Source organism: Echinops telfairi, unplaced genomic scaffold, assembly GCF_000313985.2.
Source record: "Echinops telfairi isolate 266 unplaced genomic scaffold, ASM31398v2 ScPeMD7_7420;HRSCAF=8458, whole genome shotgun sequence".
In the NCBI taxonomy this organism is placed as follows: domain Eukaryota; kingdom Metazoa; phylum Chordata; class Mammalia; order Afrosoricida; family Tenrecidae; genus Echinops; species Echinops telfairi.
In genome coordinates, this window is record NW_022111320.1 from 41,204,100 (window position 1) to 41,224,558 (window position 20,459).

General features: G+C 42.1%; 1 protein-coding gene across 4 annotated transcripts in view; it reads left to right on the forward strand.

Moving 5' to 3' along the window:
• The first annotated feature begins 6 nt into the window (after positions 1–6).
• Positions 7–20,459, forward strand: part of SATB1 (SATB homeobox 1) — an 84,958-nt gene continuing 64,505 nt past the window's right edge. For 3 of the 4 annotated variants that reach the window (XM_004704018.2, XM_004704021.2, XM_045297583.1), the window contains exons 1-5: positions 7–431; positions 3,082–3,316; positions 7,110–7,286; positions 8,110–8,236; positions 9,023–9,146. In XM_004704018.2, the coding sequence (XP_004704075.1) occupies positions 3,106–3,316; positions 7,110–7,286; positions 8,110–8,236; positions 9,023–9,146 (639 nt within the window). In that variant the 5' untranslated portion in view covers positions 7–431; positions 3,082–3,105. Of the gene's footprint in view, positions 443–3,081; positions 3,317–7,109; positions 7,287–8,109; positions 8,237–9,022; positions 9,147–20,459 lie in introns of all 4 variants that reach the window. The other variant, XM_045297582.1, reaches the window with a different exon arrangement.

Genomic DNA, 20,459 nt, shown 5'->3' on the forward strand with positions numbered 1-20,459 from the left:
CCCGCCCCCCCGCAACGAATCACTTGTCAGATCAATTTTATCTTTACCCTCCTCCCTACTTCCCACTCTCCCCTCCGCACCCATCGACAACCCCGGGGTTGGTTGGTTTGTTTTTCAGCTTAGGCGTTTTACAAACCTTATATGTTTTTCGGATTGTGATGTTTTTATCATCGCCCCCCTCCTCTCCCATGGCTACTCTTGTAGACATCTATTTCTGCCCTTCCCCCGCTTAGGGGGCGGGGGTAGGGGGAGAGAAAATAATACAATTTCAGGGGAAGTCGCCTTCAGGTCTGCTGCTTTTTTTTTTTTTAAATAATTAAAAAAAAAAAGGGACATAGAAAACATCAATCTTGAACTCCTCTTCAAGAACCCGAGCTGCTAAGGAAATCTTCTTTGTTTTTGTTATTTATACGCTGTCAAGTTTTGAAGTGGTGAGTTTCAGGTCGGTTTTGCTAATTTCACTCCGTAAAACTGCAGTGTTTCTGTTTCTAGGTAGTACTTTGCTTCTTTGTCTCTTTAAAAGGTCACAGTGAAAGCTTGGCCTGGATCGTGCCGGCCATATGGAATGGATAAGGGCACAATCTCGCACATGTGATTGTGGGGCTCTGTGGGGGCAAGGGTGGTGATCCAGCCAGGAGCTCATGGAAAAGGACCCTATATTGCGAAAATTAGGTTCTCAAAACTGGGATTTCATGATTTTCTTTCTTCCCTTAATTTCTTTTTTAAAGGAAATAATTGCTGTGACGAGTTTCCTGTTTTATTTAGTAATTTTCATATGTGGACTTAGTTTTTGAGCCGGGAATTGGGGTTTTGAGAAAGTGGCCCTCTTGCTGTGTGTCAGCCAGACTTCACACTGAAAGGGGTTTTAAATGTGTAACTCAAACTCTTCAGCCTGTCATGAGTTGATACCTTAGTTACTTTAACCCTCTGCCCTGAGCCCAGGCAGGCCTGGTAGAAGCTTCTCTTTGCAATTCCAAACCAAGGTTTGGTGAACTTTTAGCCTTGGGCATAGAGTTTAAATGAGTAAATTAGGTGTTTTATGTGCATGTAATTTTGTTTTGTACTGTAAAGCTTTTTACAAGATGACTGGATGTTTAATAGATGCTTATTGGGGGATATTCAAGGGACAGTTTTGCATGACCAGTGTGATGTTTTGATTGTCAATACATTAACTAAATTATAATCTCCTGCTTCCCTTTGCTGTGTAGTTTTTAATGCCATGAAGTCCCTTGCCTACTTCATGTTTTGTAACATTAGCTCTGATGCTATAGTTTACACCTCACCCCCCTCCCCATACACACACCTTTTTCTCTCTTAAATTGCCCAAAGATTAAGAATTTTTTTTTCGGCTCATGGTTTAACATTCATCTTCTGCTCCAGGGTAAGGCAACCAATTTCAGAAAAAGCAGCCCTCCATTATAATGTACATGAAACATCATAAAGAGTGTTTTGAATAAGTTAATAATCGCTTTGGCTTTAGCCTGCAGTTTAATATAATGGAAAAGAATAATCTTGATAAAAAGTGGTTAAAAGAGGCACATTTATTGTTAATGAACCTCATAACCAAAACCAGATGGGACCTCTAGCAGCCGTAAACCTTCAGTTCTTAGTATGCCACCCTAGAACATGGGTAGACGGCCATTATTTCCCCAAACTTTAGTCTTTTAGTTGGAGTTCTTAGAGCTACATTTAAACCTCCGGATGAGCAATTCTCTTCCTCCTCCATTCACCCCCTTTCTTGGTTATATGGGGGCAGGTGGTCTATAGTTACAACAGAGGGGGAAAGTGTTTACATAAAGGTCCTTATTTGTAACAGCCTTTCCACAAATCCAGAGGTAAATGATACACCCCGCCCCCCTCCCCCAAGTACAAGATAAGTCGAATTACTACAAATCTGCAGAGAAGTGGCAATTGTATCATCATCTTTCTGGTTTGTCCAAATAGGATCCCCTTAGTATTGGCTAACTTGGTACTTCTAGACCCACAAAAGTTACTAAATTGTATTCATTTCTTCCATCAACTGTAGTTAAAATCATTTTGGAAGTGAGATTGGTAGGGTAATAATTGCTTTCTTAGGAACAGCATGAAAATTTATGTCTAATATATAACTGAAAAAAATTACCTGCTTTTTTTTTGAAGTTGATAAATATGTTGATTTGATTCCATGCTGAGATTATTTTTACAAAATATGAGATTGTGTTTTACCAGTATTATCTAGATTTTAAATTTACAAAATGAAGCTAGGACTTCAGTTTAATGTAAAAGTCACAAAATATTTTAAATATTTCTGCAAAGTACCTTGGTAGCATTTTATTTTCAATGAACACCTACATTTTAACTCGGAAGCATGAAAGTGGCAATAGTTCAGTGCCTAGGATATTACTTTGTCCTGCTTGTCTGAAATCCTCCTATCACATGCTTGACCTGAGACTTGACCAGATCTCTACGAGGTCACGTAACTCTTCCCATGTTGACAGTGGGAAGCTTTTTCTATGAATGAACCTGCAAAATGAATGGGTTACATAAAAAGTACTTATGAATTTGCTGCCTTCTTAGGAGACGGTATCTGCATTGTTTTTTTCTCATACAAGTTAGAACTTTTAAAGATGTACACATGTATTAGATTTAATTAATACTTTAGACTGCTAATCGTACTGTCCTTGATTAAAATACTGATTATATTCTGTAATGAATTTTTAATTAAAAAAATTAAGATTACATACGTAAATTAATTTGTTATTTTCTTTTTAGCTATCTATGTGGTAATTTTTTTTAATAGTCCATTTCCCCCCACTTTGTTTGGTTTGTAGGTGACAAATTACCTTCTTAGTCATATGTGTTAGTACAGTTTCCACCAATTATTGTGTTAATTTGAGTGGAAATGTAATGCTGCTATCTAGAACTATAGTAACCTCTGCATTATATCATTTCTCAATAAGCAGTTTTATGAATATGGTATATTTGTGGAGATAGGTAACTAGGGGTAAAACTCTTACATGGGATATATATATATATACACACACACACCCCCACCCTCCCACCCACCCAATTATAACATGTCTTCTTTTTAAATCCTGGCAGGTGATCTTTAGAGGGTAACTGAGCATGGATCATTTGAACGAGGCAACTCAGGGGAAAGAACATTCAGAAATGTCTAACAATGTGAGCGATCCGAAGGGTCCACCAGCCAAGATTGCCCGCCTGGAACAGAACGGCAGCCCACTGGGAAGAGGAAGGCTTGGGAGCACAGGTGCAAAAATGCAGGGAGTGCCTTTAAAACACTCGGGCCATCTGATGAAAAGCAACCTTAGGAAAGGTAAATAACCACAGGACAGCAAGCCCTCAGGTTTAGCTAAGGCAACCTTGTGTGGGAGTGGAGAGGCCGAACGGATCTTTGTATTATTCTTTTCCTGGATTTTCTTCCTGCTCTGAAGTGACTTAGTTGCATCCCTGGCTGCAGTGTCAATCAGGCTTTGAACATTGGAGGCCCGGTGCTTGGGTGGAGCACTTTGCACCTCCATCCTGTGGAATCCTTGGACATTTGGGGTGACACAGACTGCATGCAACAAAATGGTCTTAGACCAGTTTTCCATTGATACCATAGTGGTGGAATAGAGGATCGGTAGGTGGCTGTGGCTTAAACTAGCCTTGAGTAAAATGCAAGTGGCTTAAGTACCCACCTAGCTTTTTATTTTTAAGAAGATGACTAGTTATACGACAGTTTCTGAGGGAATGGCGAGCACATATGATATCATGTTACTTTGTGATATCTGTCTTTGTGGTTCAGTCTCTTAAGAGCAAATTCATGGTTTAGCAGCAAAGCCCTCTTCTTCTGTTTTCTTTGTTTTTCTTAATTACGATAATTTTTGCTGTAGCTGGGTGCTTTTTGATAAAGGAAGGGCAAATTCAGACAAGCTTAAAAAGGGAAAGTATATAACAATCTGACTACTTTCTATCAATTTTATGTGAAAGGGAGAAGTTGAGCAACTTTGGGTGTGACATTGTTGTTAGTGTAAATTTCTGGCTCGTGTGCTCCTCCTCACAGTCTTGACTTTGTCTCTAACTCGTGTGCAGTTCGGTTCTTTTGTACATTTACGAAGCAAAGGATAAAAATACCATCTTTTAGGCACCAAGAATATTAAGTAGTTAAAGTTAGAAGGCAGAGGAATTTCATTGTGCTTGATGCATAACATTTATCATACAATCATTTATTTTTTCTTGGTTTGGCGAAAACAAAGAATATATTGATCCTGAAATGAACAGACACAGCAGTCCGTATTGTTAGATCTTTATCTATTAAAAATGGAAAAACAGCACTTCAGCAAATTCTTTGGCCTCTACTCATGATTACCCTATTTATTGATTGTTTGCCAAGAATGTATGCATCTTAAGAAAGCCAGGGTAAGAGCATTAAAAATATAATTTATTACGGCTTTTCAAACAGAGTGCATTAATATTGTACTGTGAAGCACTGGGGCTCTATAAAAAAGACTTTCTGACGCCTGCAAACATCTAAGTTCCATAAATTCCTAAATAGGAGATTTCAGCTGTCTCTGGTATTATGTGATATTTGCACAGCAAACTTTAATGCCAGGACAGTTTTAGACAAGGATTCTACAGACTTCACTGCTCCTTATGGCAGACGTGCTGTTTACAGAAGCTCATAAACCTTTAGCAAAAGCTTCTAAGACTGCCTTCAGGTTTAAATCATGTGGTATTTTTAGCATTCGGCAGTGACCGGTGAACTCCCCTTTAAATGCTGGAAGGCGATGAAGTCTGCTATAGTTGGAAGTCTCACCAAACACCAGCACGAAGAACGCTTGAACACACTGCAGAGCAGGCTCCCATTTAGCAGGACTCCCAGTAATTGGGGGGTGGGGTGGGGGGGTGGTGACAGTTGGCAAGAAGATTTAGGAGCTAGATTTGTAATTAGATGATACTATTGTCACTTTATCAGTGGACACCTTTATTACCTACAGGGTACCTCTAAGCTTGATCAATAAAAGGTCCAAAATAAATCCAATATATTTCATTAGTTCAGAAAGCCTACAATGATTTCACAGGGCCAAGGCTCAGCGTGTAGTGAGCACGCCCGTACACCCTTAGAAGAGGGAAAATCAATGCCTGTGTTTTGGTTGCGCTCACCCAGCTCTTTGAAGACAGCAGGAGAGAGAGGAGAAACCAGAGTACAGTAATTTCACTTCCTGCTCGAAGGCCCCCCCTCACCAGGTATTGCATTCAGTGACTTATTGGTTGAAGGCACCCTCTGCGTATGCCAAGCAACAAAGCTACTTAAGATAAGCCTTTTGGTGGGGCTCCCTCCCTCCCCGCGCGCGCACGCACACACACACACACACACACCCCTCAATCTTATTTTCACGTGCAGGGCTTCTGTTTGACAGGTGCGAGATACAAGTGGTGAGTGACTGAGAAGGGAGAGCCCGCTTAAGAAAAAGGGGCCCAGTGGTTTTGTTGATCGGTGTAGGAGATTTTGCCAAAGTACCTGCCAGCCAAGGGAGAGAGCAGCAGTGTGCATCTTGCTGTTTTTGCTGTGGCCTCCCCAAGTTGTCTTCTGATCCCTGACAGGTTCTCTCTCTGGTATAAAGCAGCTGAATGAATGACAAGCTGCTTGGCAAGCTCTGCAGCGTGTCTCCCATGCCGTGCCTGCTGGGTACCTCCAAGTGAGTTTGTGAGCGTCTCTCAGTCCACCTAGAGGGGTTTATTTGTCAGGGCTGGAGTCTCTTGTGAACGGGCCGCTAAAGCTCTGGTGGCGCTAGCAAAATATAGCTGCTTTATTGCCGGCTTTTGTTCAGCAGATAGAGAATTTTGAAAGGGCATCCCTGGCGTCAGTAGGAAATCCCGGTTTTCGCGGTGGTTGATTATGGCTCGGCATCTTCGGAAGTTGGGAGGGATTCTGGAGTCCAGAGGGCAGAGCTTATGGCATTAATGTTGTAGGACTGATTGGGGATCCTGGGTGCCCTGTTAAAGTAACCCTTGCCATCATTTATGCTAAAGATGATACCTCCCTGGCAGGTTGCCACGGTACCGCTCAGATGCATCTGCTTGTAACCCTCTTTCCGTTGATCACTGGAAGTCTGACAGTGTGCTGCGCAGACACCTTGCGTGCCACGGCGTTCTGCGGTGCCAGTCTCTGGAAGCAGCCTCTTTTCCTGCTGGTACTGTGGCCCGTGCTTATTACTTGGCCAGACCCCGAGTTCCTGCATTGGAGTAAAGTAAATAGAGAGCCCAGCCATGCGATGCAGGGTTCCTTTCTCCCAATACATCCTGATGGGGCCAGTCCTCTTTTCTCTCCCTTGTTTTCATCCCATTGACGATAACCAGGATGGTTCATTTTAAGGACATAGGGTGACCGTGAGACCTTTTGGGTTCGTCAGACTAAATGAGTAGCCATGAAACGAAAGCCCACTGATCCACTTTCTGCACATAGCGAGGGCATCTCGTTTTGGCATCAGTTGGGTTCAGTTTTGCATTTCTTTTCTGGAACCAGCAAGAGCAGACCTCTGAGAAAGGAGGGAAGAGGGCGACGATCAATTTCACAGCCAAGGTAATTTGAGGGTGGGACCCAAACAGGAAAAGTTGACTATTAACACCGTTGTGTAGGAAGCCTGAAGGTGCCTTCTTCTAAAAAGCCCTGGAGTGGGTTACGTGTGCGTGCCACTCACTCAGAGCTGAGCAGACGAGACACACTTGCCTCCCATCAGCGTTCTCTTTTGGTCCAAAAGGTAATTCAGCATCCCTCGATTTGGGCAAATGCCCCGGTAGTTAGAGGCAGTATCTGAGTTACCTGAGGAACAAGTTCACATTAAAAAAATTTTATATTTCTCATTTAACTTAAAAGAATAAAACGGAGGAGGGAGAGGATGTATGTATTCTCCATGTGTGTGTGTGTGTGTGTGTGTGTGTGTGTGTGTGTGTGTCTATTTCTGGGCCACGTCTGCTTGGGAAGCAGTCTCCCTCTCCCTGTTGGGAAGATTTATTTTCATGGCTTAGTTTTCCCCACCCCAGCCTGTTACCTCTGAAGACTTGGTTTGCAGCTCTTTCTCTCTCTCTCTCTCTCTCTCTTTTCCCCTCCTCCGTCTTTTTGATAGGAACTATGCTACCGGTTTTCTGCGTAGTGGAACATTATGAAAACGCCATTGAATACGACTGCAAGGAGGAGCATGCGGAATTTGTGCTGGTGAGAAAGGACATGCTTTTCAACCAGCTGATAGAAATGGCATTGCTGTCTCTGGGCTACTCGCATAGCTCAGCTGCCCAGGCCAAAGGTAAAGAATGCATGTGTGGAGGTGGAAAAATATTTTTGCGTGTGGCATCCTTTGTTTACCTTCTTCCCGAGAAAGCACTTGAGTCTTTTGATGCAAAGCACTGTCGCCCGTGTTGTTTTCCATGGGTTCCTTATAGACGGTGGCTTTAAAACATTGGCTTCATTCAGTTTGGTTTAGTTAACACACATTTTGCTCATGTGGAATGTCGAGGTAGATTTTTTTTTTAAATTACTTCAGCTGAATCATTAGTATGCTTATTGACCTTAATAATCTGCTCCACTGAGGACCCACAAGGAAGTGAGGAGCGTGTTTGAGCAGATGGACTGTCGAGAGTCGATTTGCATTTATGACTGAATATCTAGTTCTGTTTCTTTTATTCTGTTTCTGATGGTTTTATGAGCTGTAAAGTATTTTTCAATGCTGATTCCCACTGCAATAGAGAATCTTATCTAAATCGTAAAGCCATTTAGAACTGGTTCAGCGATGTCTTATTAGAACTTCCTATAAGTTAGGAAAATGTGGCCTTATGCATAGGCTTTATTGATGGGGTTTTATTTCCAAAATAATAAACAACCCTACAGTCATTTGCATAATTTCACAATTTGGAGAGCTAAACTGAATATTTTCATTGACCCGCCTTTTAGAGAGAACAGAATCATTTAAACAGAAATAACAATATGATTTGCTGTGGGGGCTGTGGGGAAAAACATTGCACTCATATCCCATCCCCCACCCCCCCAAAAAAAACCCTCCAACTTTTATCTTGATGGTTGCCTCCTGCAGGGTAAAACATTTGGTGACATAGTCTCTTTATCCGGAATAGGGCTCATCCAGGTTGGAAAGTGGAACCCAGTGCCACTCTCCTACGTGACAGATGCCCCTGATGCTACAGTAGCGGATATGCTTCAAGACGTGTACCATGTGGTCACATTGAAAATTCAGTTGCACAGGTGAGTCAAGACAGCAGCCCCAGGGTGAACGAATCTGCTTCCCTGATGGTTTGAAATAAAGCTTCCCCGGCCAACCTTAAACTTCCATTCACCCTGTGTTGCAGACTGGCTGATTCAAATTGGTTTTATATCTCATTATTCCTTTTTGCTGTTTTTTTTTTCACCCTAACTTCAGTGGATAATTGAAAGGCACCTGCCTCCCCCTCCCCCGAAAATGAATTTGTAGGCTCATGAAGGTTATCACAAGACAACACTTTCTACGTTCAGTCAATTAAATGATGCATTACAAGAAGGCATTTTACATAAAGTTTACTTAAGAGGAAAATATTTTTGCATATCGTGAACAATGCCATCTGTGTACATTTTGTGAAAGAATGCCTTCTTCACCATTGCCTGGCTCTTATTTATTTTTACGTATATGCATGTTCAACCTTTTGGTTCGTCTGAACAGAGGAATGAAGGGAAAACGGTGAATCTGTGAATGCTTTTCAGTGTGGATCGTGAGAGAGCGGTACACCTTAAATTGCCTTCCCAAGCGCATCAGAGCAGGAAGGTAGAAGTAACATGAAAAAATAGCCACCACAGGCAGCTGATGTATAATTCATGCATCGATACAGCAGATGTGTTGTATAAAGTAATTAACTAATCGGAACAATCAGGAGACCGAGAGCAATCTCCAGATGCATCTGTTTGATGCGCAAAATGAAATCTGTCTGTCTTAAAGGAATGTTCTGCGGAGGGATGCAGTCTCGTAATAATCCTCTTTCTAATCTGTGTCTTGAATAGTTGCCCCAAACTAGAAGACTTGCCTCCCGAACAGTGGTCGCACACCACCGTGAGGAATGCTCTGAAGGACTTACTGAAAGACATGAACCAGAGTTCGCTGGCCAAGGAGTGCCCCCTTTCACAGGTACTTAGCATCGCATGCAAGAAATACCAAAACATCTTGGGCAGCCCTGGTGTGAGAGGTGTGTGGTGGGATGCTACCCTCGGAAGCAACTGGTCTGTGAAGCAAGAATCTGCCCCAGATGCAAAGTGAATTGACCCCTGGCGACCTTTCAAAGTAGGCTCTATTCATCTTGAACTCTCCCTTGGCAAAAAAAGGAATTCTGTGTGTAGGAAAGACACAGTGCAGCAGCCGGCTGTTCTAGCTCTGATACTCGTTCTAGTGGTCTAAGCCCCGTGATGTTAAGAAACAGCAAAGGTGAAGCCACGCAGCTTCTACGAGAATGTCGCTATGTGTGAAGGTATAAAACTTCATGCTTGCAAACGGAATAAAGACCGCCAAGCTAGGATACTCTGTTTCTTTCCAAAAAGGGAAATGCAGCATTTAATAAAAAAAAAACTCATCTTAAAAAGAGGAATAGATTCTGTAACTAAAGATTGGAATAGTAGCTATGGGTTCAGGATTTTGAAACCATTTCTGGAGCAAGGTCCTATTTAAGGTGAAATCATAATTGTTTGCTGAAACACAGGTTAGACCATCAGATTTTTTTTTTTTTTCCCAATGAGCCATGGATTCTTCTCAGAGTGAATTTTGGTAGAGGGCAACTGGAACCCTAGGTAGCGCCCACGATTGTTTCTCAATTTAAAACCAAGCATTATTTTGATAACACTCAGCTGGTTGCAAAGAAAAAAGAAAGAAAGTGTGCTGTGCCCCTGCTCTTCATGGGCAGCTTGTGGGGCCATCCTGCGAGCGTGTTATTCTGTCCCCTCAGTCCCCAAGCCTCATCGGTGGCACATTTCCATGGCAGGGGAACGCCCAGGACCAGTTCCATGTTTACTGAATTTTAAAGTTTTTCTTTTAACGGGGAATTTAGCGTGTAATTCTGAGTATTTGTCTGGCAGTCATTTGAACTTGAACTGTATGGCTCTGTTGTCAACACTGGCTGCAGTTGAGATAAGGCCCTTTTCTCAAACTGTATTTCTAAAGGTGATAGTGGGTGTCTTTGAAAGGGAGCTGGTGGGCTTCTGTGCTCCTGCTTCTTGGACGCCTGGTGCATTTAAGGTTTGTGACCATTGCAGGCCTACAAGCTTGCTTTGGTATCTGCTAGCAGTTTCATGAGTGAAGCAAATGATTAAATTTAGAATTATTCGTGGCTTCTGTGTTTTCCTAAGGCAAACTATAGTAGGTCACAGGGAGAATGTTCTTTGTGTGGTTAAGAGTCCATTTCTTGAAACCTAGAGCAATTTTTTTCATTTTTATTTCAGTTATACCACCAGCCAGCTCTTTTTAGCCTCTTTCTCATCCTCCTGGTAGAGAGGGTGTGACTGTATAACCATCGAATAAAAGTAATTTAAGTTAATTAAACACAGTTAAACCAGTAGGTTGATATAATGAAGCGCAGCGACTCTTAGAATTGATATTTTGGGTTTTGCAGATAACTCCAGAGAATGTGTTACTTGGTTACGTGGCATTTGGAATGTCCTAGAAATACACTTTTTTTTTTAGACTCAAGAGTTGAAATAGATATAAACACCCAACATAAGGATCTCACAAGTCTTCATGCCCCTAAATATCCTATAGAATTTGAAAATAAATTTAAGCAAAGACTTAAAATGTTTACTGCGAGTTGGAGAAAGGGGTCTTAGTTACGAACACTTGTTGATACAGGCAGTAAGAACTAAGTGTTCCGTGACATCAGCATCACCATTCAACTCTACCTCATTTCTTGCTTATCCATGTAATTGTGATTTTGCTTACTGGTATCTTGGGAAACGAACGGAGTACAGACAATTAGGACTTTAAACAAAATGCTAAAATAAAAATCGGGACTTGATTTTGGAGTCATGCCTTGTTGTATTTCTGTAGCGAGGCCTTCAGAAGCAACAGGAGGCCACATGTAGCGGGAGATCCTGCTATAATGATGTAAGTGACGGCGCTGGGCTGTGACTTGAACATCAGTTGTAATTATCTTCTTCCTTTGCTTAAAACAGGAGCCTTGGTGGTGTAGTGGTTACATGGTGGGCTGCCAACTGCAAGGTCAGCAGTTCAAAACCACAAGCCGCTCCTCAGGAGAAAGATGAGGCTTTCTACTCCTGTAAAGAGTTACCGTCTCAGAAACCCACAAGGGCAATTCTACCCTGTTCTATAGGCTCATTATGAGTTGGAATTGACTAAAATCTCGGGGGAAAAGTTATGCATAGTTTAGCGGTGGCAGGAATTATTTGAAATTAATATGAGATTTAACATTATGAGGGGGGGAAAAGTTCACCTCTTCTCTAAGTGAGGGAGTTGTATTTTGCTGCGTCATCTCCCCATGTTTCTTTCTTTAGAATGAATCCATAAATGTCATATTCAGCTCAGAATGTTTTAATTATGGACTATTTTCCATTTGCTTCTTTATTATTTTTTTCTTCCCTCTAGAGTTATTAGTTAAAGATGAGAAATGCAGGCTCCCTAAGGCCTAAACCCAAAATATATGCTGAGCATGGCAAAAATACTCTTTCTCCTGTGGTTAAGGTTTGGTGACAAAAACGCCATGCTTAAACGTGCCCAGCAAATAAATATTTCCTTAGTCCTATACAAAATGGGGCCTGACACCAAGGAAGTGTAAATGTGAAAAGCCTTTTGTCCTCTCCTCTGGAGTTTTGATTTGGTGGTGGGAGAACTTTGAGCATAAAATCTGCTGTCGGAATTTTGGTGTGCATTAAGGTTTTGTTGAGTACAGTAAGGAGTCTGGTAGCAAGCTGTGGCTACCGGGCTTCTAAATATTATGTTTAGCAGAAAAGCCCACCTTGTGTGCAACTAGCTGATGACTACCGAGGAGAGGCCAGGAAGAGGCCCCCAGGCATGTACTTGGGTATTTGTCTAAGTCAACCTTCAAAGCCCTTAGGAAGTTTGTCCATCACCTGCCACACAAATGTCCACTTGAACTTGATTCATAGATTGAGGAAGGATTATCCTCCCCGGACTCCTCCTTTGACAGATAAAGGAGCCGACGTCTGTGCAAATTAATATCAAAATACTAGTTAAGTGACTGACCGAAGAGTTCCGATATGTAAAAGACTACGTATGTCCTTTCCTATGCTAAGTTTTAAAATAAGCGTGGGTTTTAAAACGAACCTCCTCCTTTCTGTGTGTGCACTAATGTTTTTTCTGATAATATTTGCAAGGTTTTTTTTCCCCCCAGCTGCAGAAATTCCATGAGTGAGCATGTGGTTTGATTTACAACTCATACCTTGATTTCTGTTATTGCTCTCCTATCATAAATCTGCCCAAATAGATCGACATGCATTTATTAAGTTCTTTGTACCACGTGTTTGTTTATTTTTGTAATGTTTATTTTTGTAAAGTGTTCCAAGACATAGAAATGCTGAGCTCATTATAGATTGGAGGCTGGCTGTTTTGTTGTTAGCTTGGCGTTTTCAGTGGATGTGGTTACGCGAGTTGGCTATTGTAGTCTAAGGAGAGAAGAAAGTCGGGCTTGCAGACAGTAAGCTTACAGTCCTGAAACCTTGAAGGGGCATTTCGGAGATACATTTGAGAGTGGAAAACAATTTTTTCCCCCACGCTGTACTACAACAGTTTTGTTTTGATGCTGAAGTTCGAGAAATGGAATTTAAACACTGGATAGATAGATATATATTCTGTCTGCTTTGGGGATAGATTGATTTGCTTTAAAAAGACCATAAGTAAAAGGTGAGTTAGAACCTTTTCCTGCATAATGTCTTTCTTCCAACACTGAGAGGTTTTAATCTGATATGTGCATTTTAACAACACATACAGTCACACAGCAAAGATACACAAGCCCGTATGCACACATGAACATACATCAGCTTTCATGTTTTTAAGGCACCGATTATGTTCTGTTTTCATTTCCCTCTTAGGAAAAAAGTATCTCCAAGCCCAAATCCCATAAAAAGTGAGCGACTATCATCACTTTAATTTTCAAATAGCAGAATATATGAAAAATAAGACTTTAATTTAAACCTTCTATTTAGAATACTGAAAAAAAGCATTTTCAGATTTTCTTTCCCTGACAACTTTGTGTACCTAACATGTACTCATTATTACATGTTGATAAAACAAATTTTTTAAAAAAAGGAAATTGCTTTTGCCCTTCTCTGAGACTTGATTCCTCCTGTAAGCGCTTATAAACCTATGTGCTCAGTTAATTTTCAGTGTGTATTATAATAACCATGGAGCAATAGTTTTAATATTCCTATCAATTCTCTTATAGATTAAAATTTTAATCACTGCCACTTAGTAATACTTTTCTCCATACTTTTTCTATTGAAACCAGGTGTTTAGTCTTCACATGCTCCCAGGACAATGGTCAGCACCAGAATTCCTGTAACTCATGTGAGAGCCCAGCCTGGGGCCATTCTTAACGTGTTGTACTTATTCAACATGTGAAGCACATACTGAATACATGCATATGTATTCAAAACTATCCCTTGGCAGTCTTTTGTTAGCCAGACATCCTATGTTCTGTGTAGTAATAAGAATGACCCACCTCTTAAGATTTGAAATATTCATAGTTAACTTTCAGTTAGTGCTTTTGATGTACTATGAACGCTCCAATCACACGAAATGGAAGATAGCTCTCCCTCCTCATTTCCAAATGAGGCACTTGAGACGTGGAATAGTTAACTGAGTGTTCCTGGGTACCTTGCTAGAGAAAGTAAAGGGCCAGCTTTCATCCTGAGACCATGTGAGCTCAACAGAGTATTTATTAATGGAAGTTTAAAAAAGATAATCTTTACAAATGAATTTTAATGTCTTTTATAAAATCATGTGTTTTCTAGAGGTACTTGTAGCTTTCCAGTTATATTTTTGGCGCTAGGATCTTTAAACACACATGGTCTTATTGTTACATCTCTGATCCTGTCCTTTGCATGTTGCCTGTTTCAACACGTGCTGCCATCTCATGCCCCTCAATCAAGGCCCGAGGAGGTGATGTAGATCTGGCTTCTGGGATTGTCTACCCTCTGGAAGGATCCAAAAGGTCTGACTGGGCAGTCTGGGGAACTCACTGCTCTCTCCTGCCTTCGAGAACCAATCATGAAGCTCATGAGGTGCCCTCATGCCAACAGCCTGTTGTTTAAAGCCCAGAGATAGCTAGGCATCAGGGACAGCGAGCAGTGGAATTCTTCCGTCTACTTGAAAGTACATACTGTAGTCATTGGCCTGGCCTGATCTGATGGATATACTGTATATACCTGAGTATAAGCCAACCCGAATATCAGCCAAGGCACCTAATTTTACTGCAAAAATGGCTAAAAATGCTGAAAAACTTGGCTTATAGTTGAGTACAAATGGTAACTGGAGATACTATTTAAAAATAGAGAGTTTTTCCATGTGGAATATATTTGTAGGATTTTATACTTGCCCTTCCCCAGTATAAGTTTATGTTCTTCTTGTGAAACATTGAATCCTTTGTTTTATAAAAGTACAATACTTTTCCACTCCCACGGCATTCTGAGGTTGTGAATACCTACTTTGCCAGGCACTCAACAATACTTGATGTACTTCAGGTATTATTGTATTATCATGACTCTCAGCAACTGTGTTAAAGGCAAGATCCAAAAGAGGAAATGGTAAACCAGTCTTATGGGGGCATTTGGGCAAATTGCTAAACTTAACACCAACTTTTTTTTGCTTTCTATGCTCCTGTTTGAATCGATTTTAATGGGACATCATCCTAGTCTCTCTTTCCACATTGACATTGGGATGTTTGCTCTGTGTTAATATTAAATACTAATGTAGCTAATGTTTTCATTTTTGTTTCTAATAAAAATCCAGTCTCATCACTTGTCAAATAAATTCCAACTCATAGTGACCCCATGGGACAGAGTAGAAGTGCCCCTTGGGATTTCCGGAGTTGTAATCTTTAAGTAAGCATACAACTACTTCGTCCTCCCATGCAGTTACTGTGGATTCAAACCGCTTTTGGTTCGCAGCCAAGTGCTTTAGCCGCTGTGCCATGCAGGCTCACTTTCTATCTCCTTTTTCACACTCATTTGTAGCTGATTTTTATCCAGGAGGGTTTTACTGTAGTTTGCTGTGAGCTTTGTCTAACCTCTCAAAGGCATTAATCAAAAAAGCCAAACTTAATAAAGCATCTAACTTAAAATGGATTGATCCCAAGTATTTTATAGCCGCCATCCTTTCACAGTGGTAAGCAGGCAAGAGTTTAAGCCATGCCATTTTAGAGAGTGCTTAACATGGTCTAAGTACTTCATTCTCCCTTAATAGATTCTTACCTGTGCTTTGTTTTAGATCTGAACAGGTTTCCTTTGACCTCAAAATCACTAATGCAAGGCAAATTACCATATCATGAAAGCATTTCCCCTCCTTTTTCTCTGACGCACAGAATAATAAATACTTGCCAAGTATTAGGAGTAGACATGGTCTGAGAGAAAGCCTATTAGATGCTATTTTCTAATTGTTAAAGAAAAGTCATCCAACGCAGGCTAATCAATTGGACGGACTTGCTCAAACAGAACTAGTTGGAGAGTGCCTTTTGCAGGCTTAAAAAGAAAGAAAAAAAAAACAGTTAACTATTTCCGTTTCAGGCTGTGCTCTGTCTGGATTTGCTTTCTAAACCTACTTTACTTGGTGCCAGCTTTGGGCCCCAAACACACGTACAAACAAAACGCCCAAGTACAGAGTCATCAAAACAAACAGATGCACACACCCCATCTGCAACCCCTCTCTCCCCACACACATCCATCCCTGCATTGGAAGCTGGTTGATTGTAACCTACTCTGAGCATGGGGGAAAACAACAACAACAGCACGAGAGAGCCTTTAACGTAACAGGAGAGAGTCTTCAGCCGCTTCATTCCCCAGCACTGCTGCTCACTGCCAACTGAAGGAGGGAACGCTCTGGCTGTTGGGACTTTTAAATCTAGACTTAAAAGTTATTTGTTCTGTTTAGCATTTTAAAAATGATTCTATTAGGAATTGTATGTGCTTCAGTTTTAATTTTAACTCATAATGATTGTAAAGCACCCTGGTATGCTTGCATGAAGGGCGCTACCAAAAACCTCAGATGGCATTGTGTTTCTGACAGGCAGTCGTTGTTGGATGGGGCCGCAGTGCCAGCCTGGACCAGAATTCCTCCTAGTAGGGAAGGTGACTGGCTTCCTCGAATACTTGTTGCTTTCTTTTCTTTCGTACCCTTTCTCCTCTTCAATTGTCTGCTTGCCCCTCTTTTAAACATAGCAGCATTTGTCACGCTTTGTGTGTTTGTGCATGTGAGCCGGGGTGAGGGCTGAGGAGCACAGGACTTTTACGGGGACTCGAAGTTGACGCCCAGATCACAGGTGGTAAGAGAAGGAAAGGCGCAAGGTTTTATTGGCAGCATCGTTGGAGATCATGCGCTTATCAGAATAACAAGAGATCGGACTTCCTCATGGGGGAACACATGGCATAGCCTGGTCCGTTTTACTGGCATCAGGATCCAGTACAATGGTTATTTCTCATGGACGGCGAGCTGGGGCTCTGATTTCTTTTATCTCAATGGAACTATTTCTTGAAAAGCTCACAGCCGGCCCCCAGCCTTCCTCCTTGTGTGCTGCTGCTGGCTGCAGGCCTGCCCTCACTTTTAGTGCCGGAGCTGGTCATGTTACCTTGGAGTTTTGAGTGTGAACCTCACTCACTTCCAGCCACTCATCCTCCCTGCTTCACGTCTCTTCATCTCTGAAGGTACAATGGCTGCCATGTCGTTTTCTCAGGATTAGGCTGAGACTTAACTGGGCTAATTCTTGTTCAGCATCCCACACTAGGATCGTGCCCATCTTTAGAGTGCACCCGAATTTTAATTGTTATTCTGTAGGATGAAGCTTGGAGGTTTAAAGTTGCACTCAGACCACACGGTCTAAGAAACTTCTTCACGGAATGAAAGCTTTAGCTGCAGGCCTTACTTTTCTTTTTTTTTAATGGAAACCATGGAGAACTTTTCGTTTGCCAACAATATTAAAAAGAGGGTTTCCTAACTCATTCTCACCTGTAGGGGAGGGACTCTGTCAGCCCCTCCCTTAAAATGACGGTGCTTTCAGTGGGTTGTACAATCTTAAGTGTGGGATACCCAGGTGTGTCCTTTAAATAAGCCCATTTCCAAGCGAAGCAAACATGAGACTTTAGAGTAGACCGTGGCATGAGGACAAAGATGCCGGGTGGGACTGGCTACTCAGGATATGAGCTTTTCTTAGCATCCTTTGGCTCCTCTCCACTCTCCCAGCACCTGAAGCTCAGGTCTCCCTGTGGGCCTCCATCACAGCACTTTCAGCCTGGCTCTGAGATCACCTGTGCCCTGACTAGGTCCTCTGTGTGCACCGTAATTGATTGTCCCCAAAGAGATGGGGTTTGCCGTTCATCAGCACAGTCCTCGATCCTGGCAGACATTAGTCTCCCCGCAATATTTATTAAAAAGCCTCAGAGGAGCCACGCCATCTTTATTTCATGAGCCAAGAAACTGTGCGAGCAGTTTCATTAGTCGTACTCTATCGAAACTCTAATCTGTATTTTCCTCCTTTGTAAAGTATTGTTCCCATTACTTTATAAAGTAATGGCCGTGACATGCTGTGTTTACTTAATCGAGACGAAGTCACTTCGGATTCTCCAGCTATTTTACTGACGCTCTGCCGTGTGCTTGCCTGTCCTGTAGTCGTCTTCCAACAGAAGCATCAGGCGTGCACGTGTGTCAGCAGGACAGTAGCGGAGGGCTTGGAGGTCTAAGACATGCTTCAACCAGCCGAGCTCCTCACCAGACAGACAAACATACTGCTGCCCACTGGCGGATGCTCTGCATCTTGGGTCTATGGCACATCATTTGAGAGCTACACATCTGTTACTCCATCGCTTCTATTTCTATTTTGTTATATAAAAACAAAAAGGGGACAATTCAGTAAGACGCAAGCAGTATATCAAACCATAAGGACAGGCGCACAGTCCATGCCACCCCGCGCTATAGCTCGCAGTGTCCCTTCCTCAGTTGATGTCCTTAGGACCCTTTGGTGTAGGAAACACATGTTTCAGGCTAGACACATAGAGTGAGTGTTTACAAGCCAAATGTCTAAAGGTCGCCAATCTCCTGAATTTAGAGAGCGCGGTGGCTAGAGAGAACGGCCCGCCTTTCCAGCACAGACCCGAGGGGTTCGGTGTGCCCACGCTGCTGTGTGAGCCCCTTTCGCTCAGCCTGGGGGCACACACTGCTCCTGTGGGGTGAAGCTGCTGCTCTGCTGGTGGGCACCCACCCCTGCACATGCCTGCCAGCTCACAGCGCCTACCTTTTCCTACACTCTTTAAAGGATTTTCATAAGATCGATAGAGATGAAGCCAGATCACTTCGTTTTCCACCACGGCCTAATCTAAAGGTGGCCTTGGTTTAGCTGTTCAGTGGAAATGGAGAGTCGTTTTGGCGAAAGACTAACAGTGAACTAGTGAAACCAAAATCCGGCTGTCCCATGGAGCCTGGGATCCGATCGGAGTGGGGCCCAAAGCCTCTATAGCAGCGGTTCTCAACCTATGGGTCGCAACCCCTTTGGGGGTCGAAGGACCCTTTCACAAGGGTCGTCCGATTCATCACCATAGCAAACTGACAGTGATGAAGGAGCAACGAAAATAATGTCAAGCTTGGGGGTCGCCACACCCTGAGGAACTATATGAAAGGGTCGCGGCATGAGGAAGGTTGAGGACCCCTGGTCTACAGCACCTTGCCCATTAGGAGTTTGTGTGATCCCTGAGATGATTCTCCGGTTCTGGGCTTCAGAGGGTTCTGCAGCCCCTTAGACAACCGATAGCCAGGATTCTTCCAAGTTTTGGAGGGAATGTAGGTTAAAATCTAGTCATGTTCGCATAAAGAAGTAATTTAACGAGTAATTGTAGCGTCTGGGTAGAGAGCCTAATCCTTTGCAGATCCTAATCTGTACATCTATTTTTGGTAATGTTCAGACATTCGTTCTCGTTTACTCCATGGTTTAAAGTTTTGTGGGGTTTTTTCCTTCCAAAATTCCCTATTTAGAACTTTTAGAACTAAAGACACATTTGGCATCTTTTTAATTTTTTTTCTTTCTCTTCCTAAACACAAATACTAGTAGAGTTCATCTGTGTATACAAGGACTTTGGAGAGGAAACAACAGCTACTCCCCGAAACGTGCAAATTGGTCCAGAGTGCCCTCGAATGCAGAACGATAGACAGAGTTTTCTATGAAATCAGATAAAACGGATTTCTTCTCAGGTTTTCCTAATGTAAAATTTGTGATAATTCTATTTGGAGTAGCTTAATGTTTAATTTGACGATGAGTATAATTTTAATAACCATATTATAAGTGAAACGCCAAGGGGCTTTAGACCTTCCCGAAGAGAACATTTTCATTGAACACGTGCTCACATGACTGCCTGCAAGTGGGCGCTGTATACTCAGAAGACTCTTCTTCAGCCCTTAAAGAAGACCCTATAGGACCTCTATTTAGGAAGATGGATAGATTTTATAGAGTCTGTAAATGTTAGAAAGGATGTTGGAGATTATCTAGTTCCATTTTCCATCATCCTGAAAATGAACCAATGTAAGCCTCTGTGCGGTTAATTTGACATCTTGTATGACATCAGGAATCGTACACCTTTTCACAAATATTTTATAATTTAAGCTCTTTTACTGACCTATTCAATTGGGTCGAATAAGAAGGTTTCAATATAGCAAAAGATCTAGATAGGCAATTCTACAAAAGGACAGAATAGAGAGTCTGTCTAAAAGATATCATCTGGGCCTGATGTGAAATTACTTTAATTCTACGGAAAAGTCAGATGAACTATGGACCAACATTTTCTTTAAAAATTAAGAACTGGGTATTTTATTTAAGTAATTAAATAAAGTCTGTGTGCTTTGAAGTGATCACGGTTTCATCTTTAGGAAATGTGGGAAGCAAATTGAAACGGAATTAGAGGGGCTCTCTTTGTGCTTGCTTTTGGATTCCTTGGGCGCTTTGCCCTGAGTTTCCATTTTTAGCTATTCTAGGGCGACTCGGTGTGAAAAGGCCGTTTGCAGGCACCGGGATTGCTGAAGATGGCGAGAGCCACCAGTGAACTTTAGAAGTGATCAGTCTCTTCTCAGCATGTTGAGATTCCAAATATGGCCCAGTTGTGTCTCCTGAGAGGCTAGCTTAGAAAGCACCCGAGGATCCAGAGGTGAAAAAGTGGGGACATAAGCCAATCAGCACAAACAGAGTATTATACTTTGATATTTTGCCATTTGCTTCTCAATAGGTTTGAAGCC